At 44.5% G+C, this 17,827-nt stretch overlaps 2 protein-coding genes across 2 annotated transcripts in view; one reads left to right on the forward strand and one right to left on the reverse strand.

Moving 5' to 3' along the window:
• LOC106575063 (leucine-rich repeat and transmembrane domain-containing protein 2) overlaps positions 1-14,834 on the reverse strand; it is a 44,151-nt gene extending 29,317 nt beyond the window's left edge. Inside the window, exons 1-2 of the mRNA XM_045700258.1 lie at positions 14,386-14,834; positions 106-293 (exon numbers count right to left, since the gene is read on the reverse strand). Coding sequence (XP_045556214.1) covers positions 106-190 — 85 coding nt within the window. The 5' untranslated portion in view covers positions 191-293; positions 14,386-14,834. The remainder of the gene's footprint in view (positions 1-105; positions 294-14,385) is intronic.
• LOC123723986 (voltage-dependent calcium channel subunit alpha-2/delta-4) overlaps positions 1-17,827 on the forward strand; it is a 189,969-nt gene that overhangs the window by 102,640 nt on the left and 69,502 nt on the right. The window lies entirely within an intron of this gene.

Raw genomic sequence — 17,827 nt, forward strand, 5'->3', positions numbered from 1 at the left:
TTTGCCATATACTTGAAATTCATATAATCTCATCTCTCAAGCTCTGTGTTCTACTCGTCTGGTCTATTCCTATTAGTGTCCCCCATGTCTCTATGATCGACTCACCAGGTCTGGTTGGTGTGGTTGTGTGCGAGGTCCTCCCCTGGCTCCGCCAATCAGGGGGCCCGGCAGAGTGAAGGGGGTGGGGCATGTCGGAGCGTCCCGCGTCCACCCTCTCTAGACGGGCTCTGGCATCAGGACGCCCCGATGCCAGCCTCCTCCTGGGGAGAGGGGCAAGGAATAGATACTCAGCCCTAGGGAGGGAGAGAGAGAGAGGAAGAGAGTGTTAGAAAATTGTAAAAGCCTGGATGATGAGAAATGGAGAACGATGAGGGGGGCATAGGGATACCCTGAGGTGGGAGAGTTACAGAGATCTACGGTTAGAATGGTATCATCACTGGAACAGAGAGATACTCAGGGGCCAGTCACCACTCTAGTGATGAAGACAGAGAGGGGCCAGTCACCACTCTAGTGATGAAGACAGGGAGGGGCCAGTCACCGCTCTAGTGATGAAGACAGGGAGGGGCCAGTCACCACTCTAGTGATGAAGACAGGGAGGGGCCAGTCACCACTCTAGTGATGAAGACAGAGAGGGGCCAGTCACCACTCTAGTGATGAAGACAGAGAGGGGCCAGTCACCACTCTAGTGATGAAGACAGAGAGGGGCCAGTCACCACTCTAGTGATGAAGACAGGGAGGGGCCAGTCACCACTCTTGTGATGAAGGCAGAGAGGGGCCAGTCACCACTCTAGTGATGAAGGCAGAGAGGGGCCAGTCACCACTCTAGTGATGAAGGTAGAGAGGGGCCAGCCACCACTTTAGTGATGAAGGTAGAGAGGGGCCAGTCACCACTCTAGTGATGAAGGCAGAGAGGGGCCAGTCACCACTCTAGTGATGAAGGTAGAGAGGGGCCAGTCACCACTCTAGTGATGAAGGCAGAGAGGGGCCAGCCACCACTTTAGTGATGAAGGTAGAGAGGGGCCAGTCACCACTCTAGTGATGAAGGTAGAGAGGGGCCAGTCACCACTTTAGTGATGAAGGTAGAGAGGGGCCAGTCACCACTCTAGTGATGAAGGCAGAGAGGGGCCAGCCACCACTTTAGTGATGAAGGTAGAGAGGGGCCAGTCACCACTCTAGTGATGAAGACAGAGAGGGGCCAGTCACCACTCTAGTGATGAAGACAGGGAGGGGCCTGTCACCACTCTAGTGATGAAGACAGAGAGGGGCCAGTCACCACTCTAGTGATGAAGACAGGGAGGGGCCAGTCACCACTCTAGTGATGAAGGTAGAGAGGGGCCAGTCACCACTCTAGTGATGAAGACAGAGATGGTCCAGTGACCACTCTAGTGATGAAGACAGAGAGGGGCCAGTCACCACTCTAGTGATGAAGGTAGAGAGGGGCCAGTCACCACTCTAGTGATGAAGACAGAGAGGGGCCAGTCACCACTCTAGTGATGAAGGCAGAGAGGGGCCAGCCACCACTTTAGTGATGAAGGCAGAGAGGGGCCAGTCAGAAGGAAGTGTGTCTCAGTTGATCAGAAATAGCCCTGCGGTCATCTTACTACATGAATGATAGTAGTGTGGGTCTTGGCAGTTTCCATAAACACACTCCCCCTCCAAGGGGACTGGCCCCTGCCAGCTCTGTCTGAGAGAGGAGGAGAGGGATGGAGAGAAAGGAGGAAGAGAAAACTGAAGAGAAAAAGCAGAAAAAATTGATGTGGAAAGAGAAACCTGGAAGGTGAGGGAAAGGAAGACAAGGGAGGAGAGAAAGAAGGAAGGTGAGAGAGTGAGCTATTGGGTGAAATACCACAGTGTGACATAACAGGAGCAATATTTGTTATTTTATTTCATCTTTATTTCGCCAGTTGAGAGCAAGTTCTCATTTACAACTATTTACAACTGCGACCTGGCCAAGATAAAGAAAAGCAGTGCGACACAAACAACAACACAGAGTTACACATGGGATAAACAAACGTACAGTCAATAACACAATATAAAACTCTATATGCATTGTGTGCAAATGTAGTAAGATTAGGGAGGTAAGGCAATAAATAGGCCATAGTGGCGAAATAGTTACAATTTAGCATTAACACTGGAGTGATAAATGTGCAGATGATGATGTGCAAGTAGAGATACTGGGGTGCAAAACAGCAAAAAAAATAACAATATGGGGATGAGGTAGTTGGGTGGGCTATTTACAGATGGGCTGTGTACAGGTGCAGTGATCGGTAAGCTGCTCTGACAGCTGATGCTTATAGTTAGTGAATGTGTGACCTGTTGCCACAAGTAAAGGTCAACCAGTGAAGACAAACACCATTGTAAATACAACATATATTTGTTTATTTATTTTCCACTTTAACTATTTGCACATCGTTACGACACTGTATATATACATTATATGACATTTGTCTATTCCTTTGAAACTTCTGAGTGTCATTTTTACTGTTCATTTTTGATTGATTAATTCACCTTTGTTTATTATCTATTTCACATGTTTCCCATGCCAATGAAGCCCTTTGAATTGAATTGATATCAGAGTACTGAGGGAGGGAAGGAGAGAGATATCAGAGTACTGAGGGAGGGAAGGAGAGAGAGATGTTACAGTACTGAGAGAGGGAAGGAGAGAGACATGTTACAGTACTGAGGGAGGGAAGGAGAGAGATATCAGAGTACTGAGGGAGGGAAGGAGAGAGACATGTTACAGTACTGAGGGAGGGAAGGAGAGAGACATGTTACAGTACTGAGGGAGGGAAGGAGAGAGATCAGAGTACTGAGAGAGAGAAGGAGAGAGAGATGTTACACTACTGAGAGAGGAGAAAGGAGAGAGAGATATCAGAGTACTGAGGGAGGGAAGGAGAGAGAGATGTTAGAGTACTGAGAGAGGGAAGGAGAGAGAGATGTTAGAGTACTGAGGGAGGGAAGGAGAGCGAGATATCAGAGTACTGAGGGAAGGAGAGAGAGAGATCAGAGTACTGAGGGAGGGAAGGAGAGAGATATCAGAGTACTGAGGGAGGGAAGGAGAGAGAGAGATCAGAGTACTGAGGGAGGGAAGGAGAGAGAGATATCAGAGTACTGAGGGAGGGAAGGAGAGAGATATCAGAGTACTGAGGGAGGGAAGGAGAGAGAGAGAGATCAGAGTACTGAGGGAGGGAAGGAGAGAGAGATGTTAGAGTACTGAGGGAGGGAAGGAGAGCGAGATATCAGAGTACTGAAGGAAGGAGAGAGAGAGATCAGAGTACTGAGGGAGGGAAGGAGAGAGAGAGATCAGAGTACTGAGGGAGGGAAGGAGAGAGATAGATAAGAAACAGAGAGATGCAGAGAGGTCTGGCTAGACAGGCTACCCTGTGGTTCAGACAGACAGAGAGGTAAGCACTGTGGGGAATCTACCTTGGAGGGATAGGAAGGAAAACAGGTCTGTGTGTCTGGGAAGAGAGTGGTAGCTCTCTGACACACTGAGCCCCCAACACACACCCCACTGACTTTCTGACTGTCTGATTATGTCAACTTGAAACCTTATTAAATATCATCCTACTGCAGTCTTAAGAAACCATATTAAATATCACTGCTTTTCCATCCTACTGCAGTATTAATAAACCATATTAAATATCACTGCTTTTCCATCCTACTGCAGTCTTAAGAAACCATATTAAATATCACTGCTTTTCCATCTTACTGCAGTATTAATAAACCATATTAAATATCACTGCTTTTCTATCCTACTGCAGTATTACTAAACCATATTAAATATCACTGCTTTTCCATCTTACTGCAGTATTACTAAACCATATTAAATATCACTGCTTTTCCATCTTACTGCAGTCTTAAGAAACCATATTAAATATCACTGCTTTTCCATCCTACTGCAGTCTTAAGAAACCATATTAAATATCACTGCTTTTCCATCCTACTGCAGTCTTAAAGATGACTGTCTGAAGAACAATGATCCTACTGTGTTATTCTGCTGAGCATATGGTGTACAAAACATTAACACCTCCCCCCTCCACCAACCCCCCTCAGAACAGCTTCAGCTCGTCGGGTCATGGACTCTACAAGGTGTCGAAAGCGTTCCACAGGGATGCTGGCCATGTTGACTCCAATGCTTCCCACAGTTGTGTAAAGTTGGCTGGATGTCCTTTGGGTGGTGGACCGTTCTTGATACACACGGGAAATCCAGCAGCGTTAGTTTTCTTGACACACTCAAACCGGTGCGCCGGGCACCTAATAACGTTCCCCGTTCAAAGTTTCTTCAGTCTTACCCATCCACCCTCTGAATGACCACACAGGCTCCTCCCCTTCATCGATGCTGATAGGCTGACAGTGTGTGTTGAAGGGGCCAGCTCTGGATGCTGATAGGCTGACAGTGTGTGTTGGAGAACACAGGAGGTCTGGATGGAAGCTGTGCTCATGTGAGCGGTCTGATGAACACAAAGCTGAACCCCCCTCCACTCTCTTAGTACTTTAACAGAGGAAAATTAGCCCGACCAACCGGTGCCCCCGCACATTGACTCTGTACCGATACCCCTGTATATAGCCTCCACATTGACTCTGTACCGATACCCCTGTATATAGCCTCCACATTGACTCTGTACCGATACCCCTGTATATAGCCTCCACATTGACTCGGTACGGGTACCCCCTGTATATAACCTCCACATTGACTCTGTACCGGTACCCCCTGTATATGGCCTCCACATTGACTCTGTACCGGTACCCCCTGTATATAACCTCCACATTGACTCTGTACCGGTACCCCCTGTATATAGCCTCCACATTGACTCTGTACCGGTACCCCCTGTATATAGCCTCCACATTGACTCTGTACTGGTACCCCCTGTATATAACCTCCACATTGACTCTGTACCGGTACCCCCTGTATATAGCCTCCACATTGACTCTGTACCGGTACCCCCTGTATATAGCCTCCACATTGACTCTGTACCGGTACCCCCTGTATATAGCCTCCACATTGACTCTGTACTGGTACCCCCTGTATATAGCCTCCACATTGACTCTGTACCGGTACCCCCTGTATATAGCCTCCACATTGACTCTGTACCGGTACCCCCTGTATATAGCCTCCACATTGACTCTGTACCGGTACCTCCTGTATATAACCTCCACATTGACTCTGTACCGGTACCCCCTGTATATAACCTCCACATTGACTCTGTACCGGTACCCCTTGTATATAACCTCCACATTGACTCTGTACCGGTACCCCCTGTATATAGCCTCCATATTGACTCTGTACCAGTACCCCCTGTATATAACCTCCACATTGACTCTGTACCGGTACCCCCTGTATATAGCCTCCACATTGACTCTGTACCGGTACCCCCTGTATATAGCCTCCATATTGACTCTGTACCGGTACCCCCTGTATATAGCCTCCACATTGACTCTGTACCGATACCCCCTGTATATAGCCTCCATATTGACTCTGTACCGGTACCCCCCTGTATATAGCCTCCACATTGACTCTGTACCGGTACCCCCTGTATATAGCCTCCACATTGACTCTGTACCGGTACCCCCTGTATATAGCCTCCACATTGACTCTGTACCGGTACCACCTGTATATAGCCTCCACATTGACTCTGTACCGGTAACCCCCTGTATATAACCTCCACATTGACTCTGTACCTGTACCCCCTGTATATAACCTCCACATTGACTCTGTACCGGTACCCCCTGTATATGGCCTCCACATTGACTCTGTACCGGTACCCCCTGTATATGGCCTCCACATTGACTCTGTACCGGTACCCCCTGTATATAGCCTCCACATTGACTCTGTACCGGTACCCCCTGTATATAGCCTCCACATTGACTCTGTACCGGTACCCCCTGTATATAGCCTCCACATTGACTCTGTACCGGTACCCCCTGTATATAGCCTCCACATTGACTCTGTACCGGTACCCCCTGTATATAGCCTCCACATTGACTCTGTACCGGTACCCCCTGTATATAGCCTCCACATTGACTCTGTACTGGTACCCCCTGTATATAGCCTCCATATTGACTCTGTACCGGTACCCCCTGTATATAGCCTCCACATTGACTCTGTACCGATACCCCCTGTATATAGCCTCCATATTGACTCTGTACCGGTACCCCCCTGTATATAGCCTCCACATTGACTCTGTACCGGTACCCCCTGTATATAGCCTCCATATTGACTCTGTACCGGTACCCACCGGTATAGAGTCTCGCTACTGTTATTTTCACTATCATTTTACAGTTTTTTTATTTTATTTCTTTTTTATCTATTGTTTAACCTAATACCTATTTGTTCCTTAAAATTGCACTATTGGTTAGGGCTTGTTGTAGTCAGCATTTCACTGTAAGGTCTACACCTGTTGTATTCGGAGCACGAGACTAATAAAGTTTGATTTCTCCAAACCGACGAAAAGAAGCCATTTTAGGACAGACACAGTGGTACGACCTGTTGACCTTTACCTTCAACTATAAATACTCCTATTGACCCCTGACCCTACAGTCAGGTGACGGGAGACGGAGAGCACATAAGTCAACAGCAGAAAGAGGAAACCTCACCTTCCACCATTATAGGACTGGTACCTTTCCTTCAAATTCAGTCTGTAAATACTCCTTCCTGTTGACCCCTGAACCTTGACAACTGCCTTCCGAGGACAGTGTCAACACAGTCGAAGAGTTCACCTACACTACCCATTTCTCTGAAGCTACTCGAAACCTCCAAATACAAATCCCCCTGACCTCTGACCCCTGACCCCAGTGACAGATTCTAAGGAGAGGAGGATGAGTGACAGTAGCAGGGAGAAACGTAACAGATAGATTACTCCTTGACTGTGAAAGAGGAGAGGGAGATGAGAGAGGGTAGGCCAGAGGGCTAGGTGGAATATTCCTGTCTAGATTTACAGACGGACTGAAAATGCTGAAATGTTTGAAGTGACGGATTGTAACTCTTGTGGACGATCCTTACTGTCTTAAAGTCATTTAGCACAACCATGGTTAGGTGACTGTATATCACTCCTCTGGAGAGAGTGAGACACTTACTGCTGATAGGTCTCTTGGGAGGGTTGGAGAAAACATTCAGATTGGCTCCTTAACCTGCTGTGTCCCTCTGGAGGGGTTAGTGCCATCATTACTACCTGTCACCCTGAACACCTGGCTACAAGCAGAGATGTTACTACCTGTCCACCCTGAACACCAGACCACAAGCAGAGATGTTACTACCTGTCACCCTGAACACCAGGCCACAAGCAGAGATGTTACTACCTGTCACCCTGAACACCAGGCCACAAGCAGAGATGTTACTTCACCCTGAACACCAGGCCACAAGCAGAGATGTTACTACCTGTCACCCTGAACACCAGGCCACAAGCAGAGATGTTACTACCTGTCACCCTGAACACCAGGCCACAAGCAGAGATGTTACTACCTGTCACCCTGAACACCAGGCCACAAGCAGAGATGTTACTACCTGTCACCCTGAACACCAGGCCACAAGCAGAGATGTTACTACCTGTCACCCTGAACACCAGGCCACAAGCAGAGATGTTACTACCTGTCACCCTGAACACCAGGCCACAAGCAGAGATGTTACTACCTGTCACCCTGAACACCAGGCCACAAGCAGAGATGTTACTACCTGTCACCCTGAACACCAGGCCACAAGCAGAGATGTTACTACCTGTCACCCTGAACACCAGGCCACAAGCAGAGATGTTACTACCTGTCACCCTGAACACCAAGCCACAAGCAGAGATGTTTCTACATTATCCAACACATCTCTCCTCTCTCTAGTTCTGCCTCCACCTTCTCTTCTCTTAATTCAGTAGACTGTATTGACACGGCCAGTAAAATGACTTCCATTGTCATAGTTTACATATGACAACAATGGTGGGACCAACGTCAATAATAGTAGTAGTAGTGTAAGTGGGATTACCATTAACAGCAACTACAGCAACAGTATTAATGAGAATGATCATTAATTAAAGCGATAGTAGTAGGCCAGTCTCAACATGACTGAAAGCCCCCATCCTAAAAAAAAAGTCTGTGATGATAAGGTCCAGACTGTCTGTTATTCTAGACAGGTCTATGATGATAAGGTCCAGACTGTCTGTTATTCTAGACAGGTCTGTGATGATAAGGTCCAGACTGTCTGTTATTCTAGACAGGTCTGTGATGATAAGGTCCAGACTGTCTGTTATTCTAGACAGGTCTGTGATGATAAGGTCCAGACTGTCTGTTATTCTAGACAGGTCTATGATGATAAGGTCCAGACTGTCTGTTATTCTAGACAGGTCTGTGATGATAAGGTCCAGACTGTCTGTTATTCTAGACAGGTCTATGATGATAAGGTCCAGACTGTCTGTTATTCTAGACAGGTCTGTGATGATAAGGTCCAGACTGTCTGTTATTCTAGACAGGTCTATGATGATAAGGTCCAGACTGTCTGTTATTCTAGACAGGTCTGTGATGATAAGGTCCAGACTGTCTGTTATTCTAGACAGGTCTGTGATGATAAGGTCCAGACTGTCTGTTATTCTAGACAGGTCTGTGATGATAAGGTCCAGACTGTCTGTTATTCTAGACAGGTCTGTGATGATAAGGTCCAGACTGTCTGTTATTCTAGACAGGTCTGTGATGATAAGGTCCAGACTGTCTGTTATTCTAGACAGGTCTATGATGATAAGGTCCAGACTGTCTGTTATTCTAGACAGGTCTGTGATGATAAGGTCCAGACTGTCTGTTATTCTAGACAGGTCTGTGTGTTATACATTCCTTTCTTTTTGCCTGTCTACCAGTCTGTTTGTCTACCAGCCTGTTTGTCTAGCAGCCTGTTTGTCTAGCAGCCTGTTTGTCTGACTGCCTGTTTGTCTGACTGCCTGTTTGTCTGACTGCCTGTTTGTCTAGCAGCCTGTTTGTCTGACTGCCTGTTTGTCTGACTGCCTGTTTGTCTGACTGCCTGTTTGTCTGACTGCCTGTTTGTCTAGCAGCCTGTTTGTCTGACTGCCTGTTTGTCTGACTGCCTGTTTGTCTGACTGCCTGTTTGTCTGTTTTTTGTTTATTTATTTATTCATTAGGATCCCCATTAGCAGAAGCAGCAGCTGCTCTTCCTGGGGTCCACAAGGAAGTGTAACTGCCTCTCCGTTTCATTGTTTTCTGTACTGACCTCAACCTCCTCAGAGAGTCTTCCTGTACTCAGTGAACGCTCTCCTCTTCCCTCTGCTTCTCTTCCCCTTCCATTTTAAACAGGCCTTGACGTAGATCTCTGATTTGAACCCTTTAACCAGGGAGCTACAAAATGACTGAAGAAGTGCAAACCAACTTGTAGGCTGTTTTACCCATGTTAAGGACAGGATTTGGAAACAGTCATGTGACCCTAGATGCGCTTTTGAACACGGTTTTATTTTCCAGCTCAGAAGTTGTTTGGTTGGTTGACAGGTTTGGAGGTCAGGCTCTACAGTGCTAAAGCTGTCTATATTCTCAGAAGGCTTTTTATACTGCAGTCAGTCACTCCCCACCCCCGGCCCTTCCAAGACATAAATACTCGGTGTCAGTGTGGCCTGCGTGCTGCTGAGTGGAGGGACAGTCACACCTCTTCTCCTGCTCATCATCCTCCCCACTCCTCCGTCATTCCCCTCATTCCTCCAACCACAAGATTGCTGTCTGCTCATACCTTGTACTAACGCGTACAGTGATACTGTGTGTGATGCCTTTCTCACTAATATCACAGCAGTAAACAAACACCCCCTCCAGTCAATCACCCCAGCTGTCCTCTTCCCCTCTTCATTACAGTCAGTAGATAGTATTATACACACACACACACACACACATACACATACACACACACACACACACACACACACACACACACACACACACACACACACACACACACACACACATACACATACACATACACATACACATACACACACACACACATGGCCATACAGATGTAATGAGATGAAACCCTGGCCTCGCCTCCTGAGTCAATAACGTCTGTACAGTGTGTTGCTGCTTGGAACAAAGCAGCCATGCTAACAAAGGGAAGGCAGCCTGCCTGCTCCAGGTATCAATTATTGAGGGCATCCACACAAAGGAGAGGAGAGAAACTGGAACTAGGACTAGAGAGACAGGACTAGAGAGACAGGACTAGAGAGACAGGAGTAGAGATATAGGACTAGAGAGATAGGACTAGAGAGATAGGACTAGAGAGACAGGACTAGAGAGATAGGACTAGAGAGACAGGACTAGAGAGATAGGACTAGAGAGACAGGACTAGAGAGATAGGACTAGAGAGATAGGACTAGAGAGATAGGACTAGAGAGATAGGACTAGAGAGATAGGACTAGAGAGACAGGACTAGAGAGATAGGACTAGAGAGATAGGACTAGAGAGATAGGACTAGAGAGACAGGACTAGAGATATAGGACTAGAGAGATAGGACTAGAGAGATAGGACTAGAGAGATAGGACTAGAGAGATAGGACTAGAGAGATAGGACTAGAGAGATAGGACTAGAGAGATAGGACTAGAGAGATAGGACTAGAGAGATAGGACTAGAGAGATAGGACTAGAGAGACAGGACTAGAGAGATAGGACTAGAGAGACAGGAGTAGAGATATAGGACTAGAGAGATAGGACTAGAGAGACAGGAGTAGAGAGATAGGACTAGAGAGACAGGACTAGAGAGACAGGACTAGAGAGATAGGACTAGAGAGACAGGAGTAGAGATATAGGACTAGAGAGATAGGACTAGAGAGACAGGAGTAGAGATATAGGACTAGAGAGACAGGACTAGAGATATAGGACTAGAGAGACAGGACTAGAGAGATAGGACTAGAGAGATAGGACTAGAGAGACAGGAGTAGAGATATAGGACTAGAGAGACAGGACTAGAGAGATAGGACTAAAGAGACAGGACTAGAGAGATAGGACTAGAGAGACAGGACTAGAGAGATAGGAGTAGAGAGACAGGACTAGAGAGATAGGACTAGAGAGACAGGAGTAGAGATATAGGACTAGAGAGATAGGACTAGAGAGATAGGACTAGAGAGATAGGACTAGAGAGATAGGAGTAGAGAGATAGGACTAGAGAGATAGGACTAGAGAGATAGGACAAGAGAGACAGGACTAGAGAGATAGGACTAAAGAGACAGGAGTAGAGATATAGGACTAGAGAGATAGGACCAGAGAGACAGGAGTAGAGAGATAGGACTAGAGAGACAGGACTAGAGAGACAGGACTAGAGAGATAGGACTAAAGAGACAGGAGTAGAGATATAGGACTAGAGAGATAGGACCAGAGAGATAGGACCAGAGAGACAGGAGTAGAGAGACAGGACTAGAGAGACAGGACTAGAGATATAGGACTAGAGATATAGGACTAGAGAGATGAGAGACAGGAGTAGAGAGATAGGACCAGAGAGACAGGAGTAGAGAGATAGGAGTAAAACTAGGAGCAATAGTAGGAACTAGGAGCTATAGTAGGAACTAGGAGCTATAGTAGGAACTAGGAGCTATAGTAGGAACTAGGAGTTATAGTAGGAACTAGGAGCTATAGTAGGAACTAGGAGTTATAGTAGGAACTAGGAGCTATAGTAGGAACTAGGAGCTATAGTAGGAACTAGGAGCTATAGTAGGAACTAGGAGCTATAGTAGGAACTAGGAGCTATAGTAGGAACTAGGAGCTGTGTTAGGAACTAGGAGCTATAGTAGGATCTAGGAGCTATAGTAGGATCTAGGAGCTATAGTAGGAACTAGGAGCTATAGTAGGAACTAGGAGCTATAGTAGGAACTAGGAGTTATAGTAGGAACTAGGAGCTATAGGATGAGTGAGTGCTGTGTGTGGAGACTAGCTAGCTGTTAATACACTCAGTAAACAAAACAGAAACTCACATACTGCCAAAATAAAGGAAACTCTTGGGTAAATGACAGATACAACGTACACTACTGTTGAAAAGTTTATGGTAACTTAGAAATATCCTTGTTTTTTTTAAAGAAAAGCAAATGTTTTGTATATTAATATAACTTCAAATTGAACAGAAATACAGTGCAGCTTCATTAAATAGCACCCGCAAAACACCAGTCTCAACGTCAACAGTGAAGAGGCGACTCCGGGATGCTGGAGTTGCAAAGAAAAAGCCATATCTCAGACTGGCCAATGAAAATAAAATAATAAATGGGCAAAAGAACACAGACACTGAACAGAGGAACTCTGCCTAGAAGGCCAGCATCCCAGAGTCGCCTCTTCACTGTTGACGTTGAGACTGGTGTTTTACGGGTACTATTTAATGAAGCTGTCAGTTGAGGACTTGTGAGGTGTCTGTTTCTAAAACTAGACACTCTGATGTACTTGTCCTCTTGCTCAGTTGTGCACCGGGGCCTCCCACTCCTCTTTCTATTCTGGTTAGAGCCAGTTTGCGCTGTTCTGTGAAGGGAGTAGTACACAGTGTTGTACAAGATCTTCAGTTTCTTGTCAATTTCTCACATGGAATAGCCTTCATTACTCAGAACAAGAATAGACTGACAAGTTTCAGAAGAAAGAACTTTGTTTCTGGCCATTTTGAGCCTGTAATCGAACCCACAAATGCTGATGCTCCAGATACTCAACTAGTCTAAAGGCCAGTTTTATTGCTTCTTTAATCAGAACAACAGTTTTCAGCTGTGCTAACATAATTGCAAAAGGGTTTTCTAATGATCAATTAGCCTTTTAAAATTATAAACTTGGATTAGCTACACAACGTGCCATTGGAACACAGGAGTGATGGTTGCTGATAATTTGCCTCTGTACGCCTATGTAGATATTCCATTAAAAATCAGCCGTTTCCAGCTACAATAGTCATTTACAACATGAACAATGTCTACACTGTATTTCTGATCAATTTGATGTTATTTTAATGGACCAAAAAAAGTGCTTTTCATTCAAAAACAAGGACATTTCTAAGTGACCCCAAACTTGTGAACGGTAGGGTATATTGAAAGCAGGTGCTTCCACACAGGTGTGGTTCCTGAGTTAATTAAGCAATTCATATCCCATCATGCTTAGGGTCATGTATAAAAATGCCCAGGTGCCCATTGTTTTGTCTACCATGGATAGAAGAAGAGATGTCAGGGACTTTGAAGAGGAGTCTCAAAGGACCATAACAGGTTTAAATGGTGTGTGTGTGTGTGTGTGTGTGTGTGTGTGTGTGTGTGTGTGTGTGTGTGTGTGTGTGTGTGTGTGTGTGTGTGTGTGTGTGTGTGTGTGTGTGTGTGTGTGTGTGTGTGTGTGTGTGTGTGTGTGTGTGTGTGTGTGTGTGTTTTAGTCACCAGATCTCAACCCAATTGAACATTTATGGTAGATTCTGAAGCAGCGCCTGAGACCACCATCAACAAAACACCAAATGATGAAATGTCTCGTGGCAGAATGGTGTCACATCCCTCCAGTAGAGTTCCAGACACTTGTAGAATCTATGCCAAGGTGCATTGAAGCTGTTCTGGTCGGTGGTGACCCAACGCCCTAGTAAGACACTTATGTTTCCTTTATTTTGGCAGTTACCTGAACATACAGTACATGCTTTAGATTATCAAACACACACACACACACACACACACACACACACACACACACACACACACACACACACACACACACACACACACACACACACACACACACACACACACACACACACCTGCATCTACATCTCGCTCTGTGTGTGTGTGTGTTTCTACTGGTGCCAATGTTGTCAGACATCCCATATATACAGCATCATTTCACACACACACACACACACACACACACACACACACACACACACACACACACACACACACACACACACACACACACACACATCGATCATTAAGACCTGTGGAGTATTGAGTTGGAGGGAACAATGTAACCCACCACACAGTCCAAGGGAATACATGTAACATTGTCTTTAATATACATCTGGAATGAATCAACTACTGTCATTCACAAGTGATAATAAAACACTTATTGTCTTTAAGCCAAATCATTCAATCACTCTAGCCTAGTGGTTAGAGCGTTGGGCTAGTAACCGAAAGGTTGCAAGTTCGAATCCCCGAGCTGACAAGGTACAAATCTGTCGTTCTGCCCCTGAACAAGGCAGTTAACCCACTGTTCCTAGGCCGTCATTGTAAATAACAATTTGTTCTTAACTGACTTGCCTAGTTAAATAAAGGTAAAATAAAAATTATATTTCATCATCTTGACAATTTGTGCGTTATTTGAGTGTGGTTGTTTTAGTGTGTAGCTATGTGTTTAGATTTTTCAAGTCAGTGTGTGTGTGAATGTGTTTATTTGTGAAAGAACACAGAGGGTGGAGAAAGAGAACCAAAACACTCACCTTCCAAAATACCAGCCACCCACCACCAACCCCAACGCCCAAACCAAAACGGCCAAAAAAATCTATCCTAATATAAAGAAACGGAGAGAGAACTGTTGGTATAATCCTCACATCGATCTCCTGCCGGTAGCAACAACCAATCAAATGTAAAAAGGAACGATAGTAGAAAAAGGATGGTGAAAAATGAATGAGGAGAGGATGAAGGAAGATGAAGTCCTTCGGAGGAAGAGAAGTTTAATCCTTAGAGAGGTCGGTTTGTTGCCATGACGAGGTTAGCCTCCCCCAGTACAGTCTCTCCCAGTCCAGTCAAAGGGATAGTGTTTCCACCTGCCTGTCTGCCTGCTAGCCCTTCTGTGTCGCTATGTTTCTGATTCCTCTGCTCCAGCGTGCGCCAGGATCCAGAGGCTGTCTTTGTGCATGTGTGTGTGTGAGAGAGAGAGAGAGAGAGAGAGAGAGGGTTTGTGTATTTGTGTGCAGTCGTGCATGTGGGAGGAGTGTGTGAATGTGTGTGAGGCGCAGCTTGTCAAAAATAGTAACATTGGAGTGTGTTGCTTCTGTCTGAGCTGAGAGAGAGAATCAGCTGATCTCACAGTAGATATAAATCTTCCTCCAGGCTTTTCTCTTCCTCCTCCTTTTCCCCTCTTTGTTTTCTCTCGTTTTGTTTCATTCGCTCTTTTGATTCGTTTCATTTTCTCAGTCCCTCACGTTAGGTGGTAGGCTGGCTCTGCATGTATCGGCTTGTGTGTGAGTGTTCGCGGGTGGTGTGTGTGTTCGCCTGTGTGTGTGTGTGTGTGTGTGTGTGTGTGTGTGTGTGTGTGTGTGTGTGTGTGTGTGTGTGTGTGTGTGTGTGTGTGTGTGTGTGTGTGTGTGTGTGTGTGTGTGTGTGTGTGTGTGTGTGTGTTTGGCAACGGGTAGACAGGGAAAGACGAGCTGTTTGCTGGAGTCATTGAGAAAGAGAGGGATGTGTTTTTTAAATGGTGGACAAACGGAGAGAGATGGATGAGAGCGTGATAGGAGAGAGAGAGTGGCAGGGGGAGAGAGCGAGGAAGGTGCAGAGCGGTGGAAGAAGAGTGAGAGCAGGGTGGCATTTAGGGTAAAGGAACTGGCAGGTGTGTGTGTGTGTGTGTTGTGAGATGGGTAATGTGTGTTCCTGTGAGACAGAGAGCAGGACTGTGTTCTTCCCATCACCAGCTGAACATGGCTGCTACTGACAGGCTAGGCACACAGGGAAACCTCTGTTGTTTATTTATATGTGGTGGAGAGAGGAAGAGAGGGAGAATGATAGAGAGAATTATATAGAATGATAGAGAGAATGATAGAGAATGATAGAATGATAGAATGATAGAGAATGATATAGAGAATGATATAGAATGATATAGAATTATAGAGAATGATATAGAACGATAGAGAGAATGATAATGATAGAGAGAAGAGGATATAGAGAATGATATAGAATGATATAGAGAATGATATAAAATGACAGAGAGAATGATATAGAGAATGATAGAGAATGATAGAGAGAATGATATAGAATGATATAGTGTGAGGAATGATAGAGAGAATGATATAGAGAATGATAGAGAGAATTATATAGAGAATGATATAGAATGATATAGAGAATGATAGAGAGAATGATATAGAGAATGATAGAGATAATGATATAGAGAATGATAGAGATAATGATATAGAATGATATAGAGAATGATAGAGAATGATATAGTGAATGATATAGAGAATGATATAAAATGACAGAGAGAATGATATAGAGAATGATAGAGAGAATGATATAGAGAATGATATAGAGAATGATATAGAATGATAGAGAGAATGATAGAGAGAATGATATAGAGAATGATATAGATAATGATAGAGAATGATATAGAATGATAAAGAGAATGATATAGAATGATTATAGAGAATGATAGAGAGAATGATATAGAGAATGATATAGAGAATGATAGTTCTGTACATGAGTTCTGTACAGTTTAGAGATGGCTTGATGCAGTGTAGTGCTGTTATTTAGTTTAGAGTTATTTAGTGTAGAGTTTAGAGATGGCTTGATGCAGTATAGTGCTGTTATTTAGTGTAGAGTTTAGAGATGGCTTGATGCAGTATAGTGCTGTTATTTAGTGTACAGTTATTTAGTGTAGAGTTTAGAGATGGCTTGATGCAGTATAGTGCTGTTATTTAGTGTAGAGTTTAGAGATGGCTTGATGCAGTATAGTGTGGTTATTTAGTTTAGAGTTATTTAGTGTAGAGTTTAGAGATGGCTTGATGCAGTGTAGTGCTGTTATTTAGTGTAGAGTTATTTAGTGTAGAGTTTAGAGATGGCTTGATGCAGTATAGTGCTGTTATTTAGTGTACAGTTTAGAGATGGCTTGATGCAGTATAGTGCTGTTATTTAGTGTACAGTTATTTAGTGTAGAGTTTAGAGATGGCTTGATGCAGTATAGTGCTGTTATTTAGTGTACAGTATAGTGTAGAGTTTAGAGATGGCTTGATGCAGTGTAGTGCTGTTATTTAGTGTAGAGTTTAGAGATGGCTTGATGCAGTGTAGTGCTGTTATTTAGTGTAGAGTTATTTAGTGTAGAGTTTAGAGATGGCTTGATGCAGTATAGTGCTGTTATTTAGTGTACAGTTATTTAGTGTAGAGTTTAGAGATGGCTTGATGCAGTATAGTGCTGTTATTTAGTGTACAGTTATTTAGTGTAGAGTTTAGAGATGGCTTGATGCAGTGTAGTGCTGTTATTTAGTGTAGAGTTATTTAGTGTAGAGTTTAGAGATGGCTTGATGCAGTATAGTGCTGTTATTTAGTGTACAGTTATTTAGTGTAGAGTTTAGAGATGGCTTGATGCAGTATAGTGCTGTTATTTAGTGTAGAGTTATTTAGTGTAGAGTTTAGAGATGGCTTGATGCAGTGTAGTGCTGTTATTTAGTGTAGAGTTATTTAGTGTAGAGTTTAGAGATGGCTTGATGCATTGTAGTGCTGTAGTGTACAGTTATTTAGTGTAGAGTTTAGAGATGGCTTGATGCATTGTAGTGCTGTTATTTAGTGTAGAGTTTAGAGATGGCTTGATGCAGTGTAGTGCTGTTATTTAGTGTAGAGTTATTTAGTGTAGAGTTTAGAGATGGCTTGATGCATTGTAGTGCTGTTATTTAGTGTAGAGTTTAGAGATGGCTTGACGCAGTATAGTGCTGTTATTTAGTGTACAGTTATTTAGTGTAGAGTTTAGAGATGGCTTGATGCAGTATAGTGCTGTTATTTAGTGTAGAGTTTAGAGATGGCTTGATGCAGTGTGTCACATAGAGTGTGTAGTCCTCTAGTCTTTATGGCCCAGATGGCCGGTTGGGGAGGGCCACAGCACGGGGAAATGAAAGTGTTCATCTGGCAGGTGGTTTTGGTGGTGATTGACCTGAACTCCCTGCCAGAGGAGAGTTTTAG

This window comes from Salmo salar, chromosome ssa17 (genome assembly GCF_905237065.1).
Source record: "Salmo salar chromosome ssa17, Ssal_v3.1, whole genome shotgun sequence".
Taxonomy (NCBI): domain Eukaryota; kingdom Metazoa; phylum Chordata; class Actinopteri; order Salmoniformes; family Salmonidae; genus Salmo; species Salmo salar.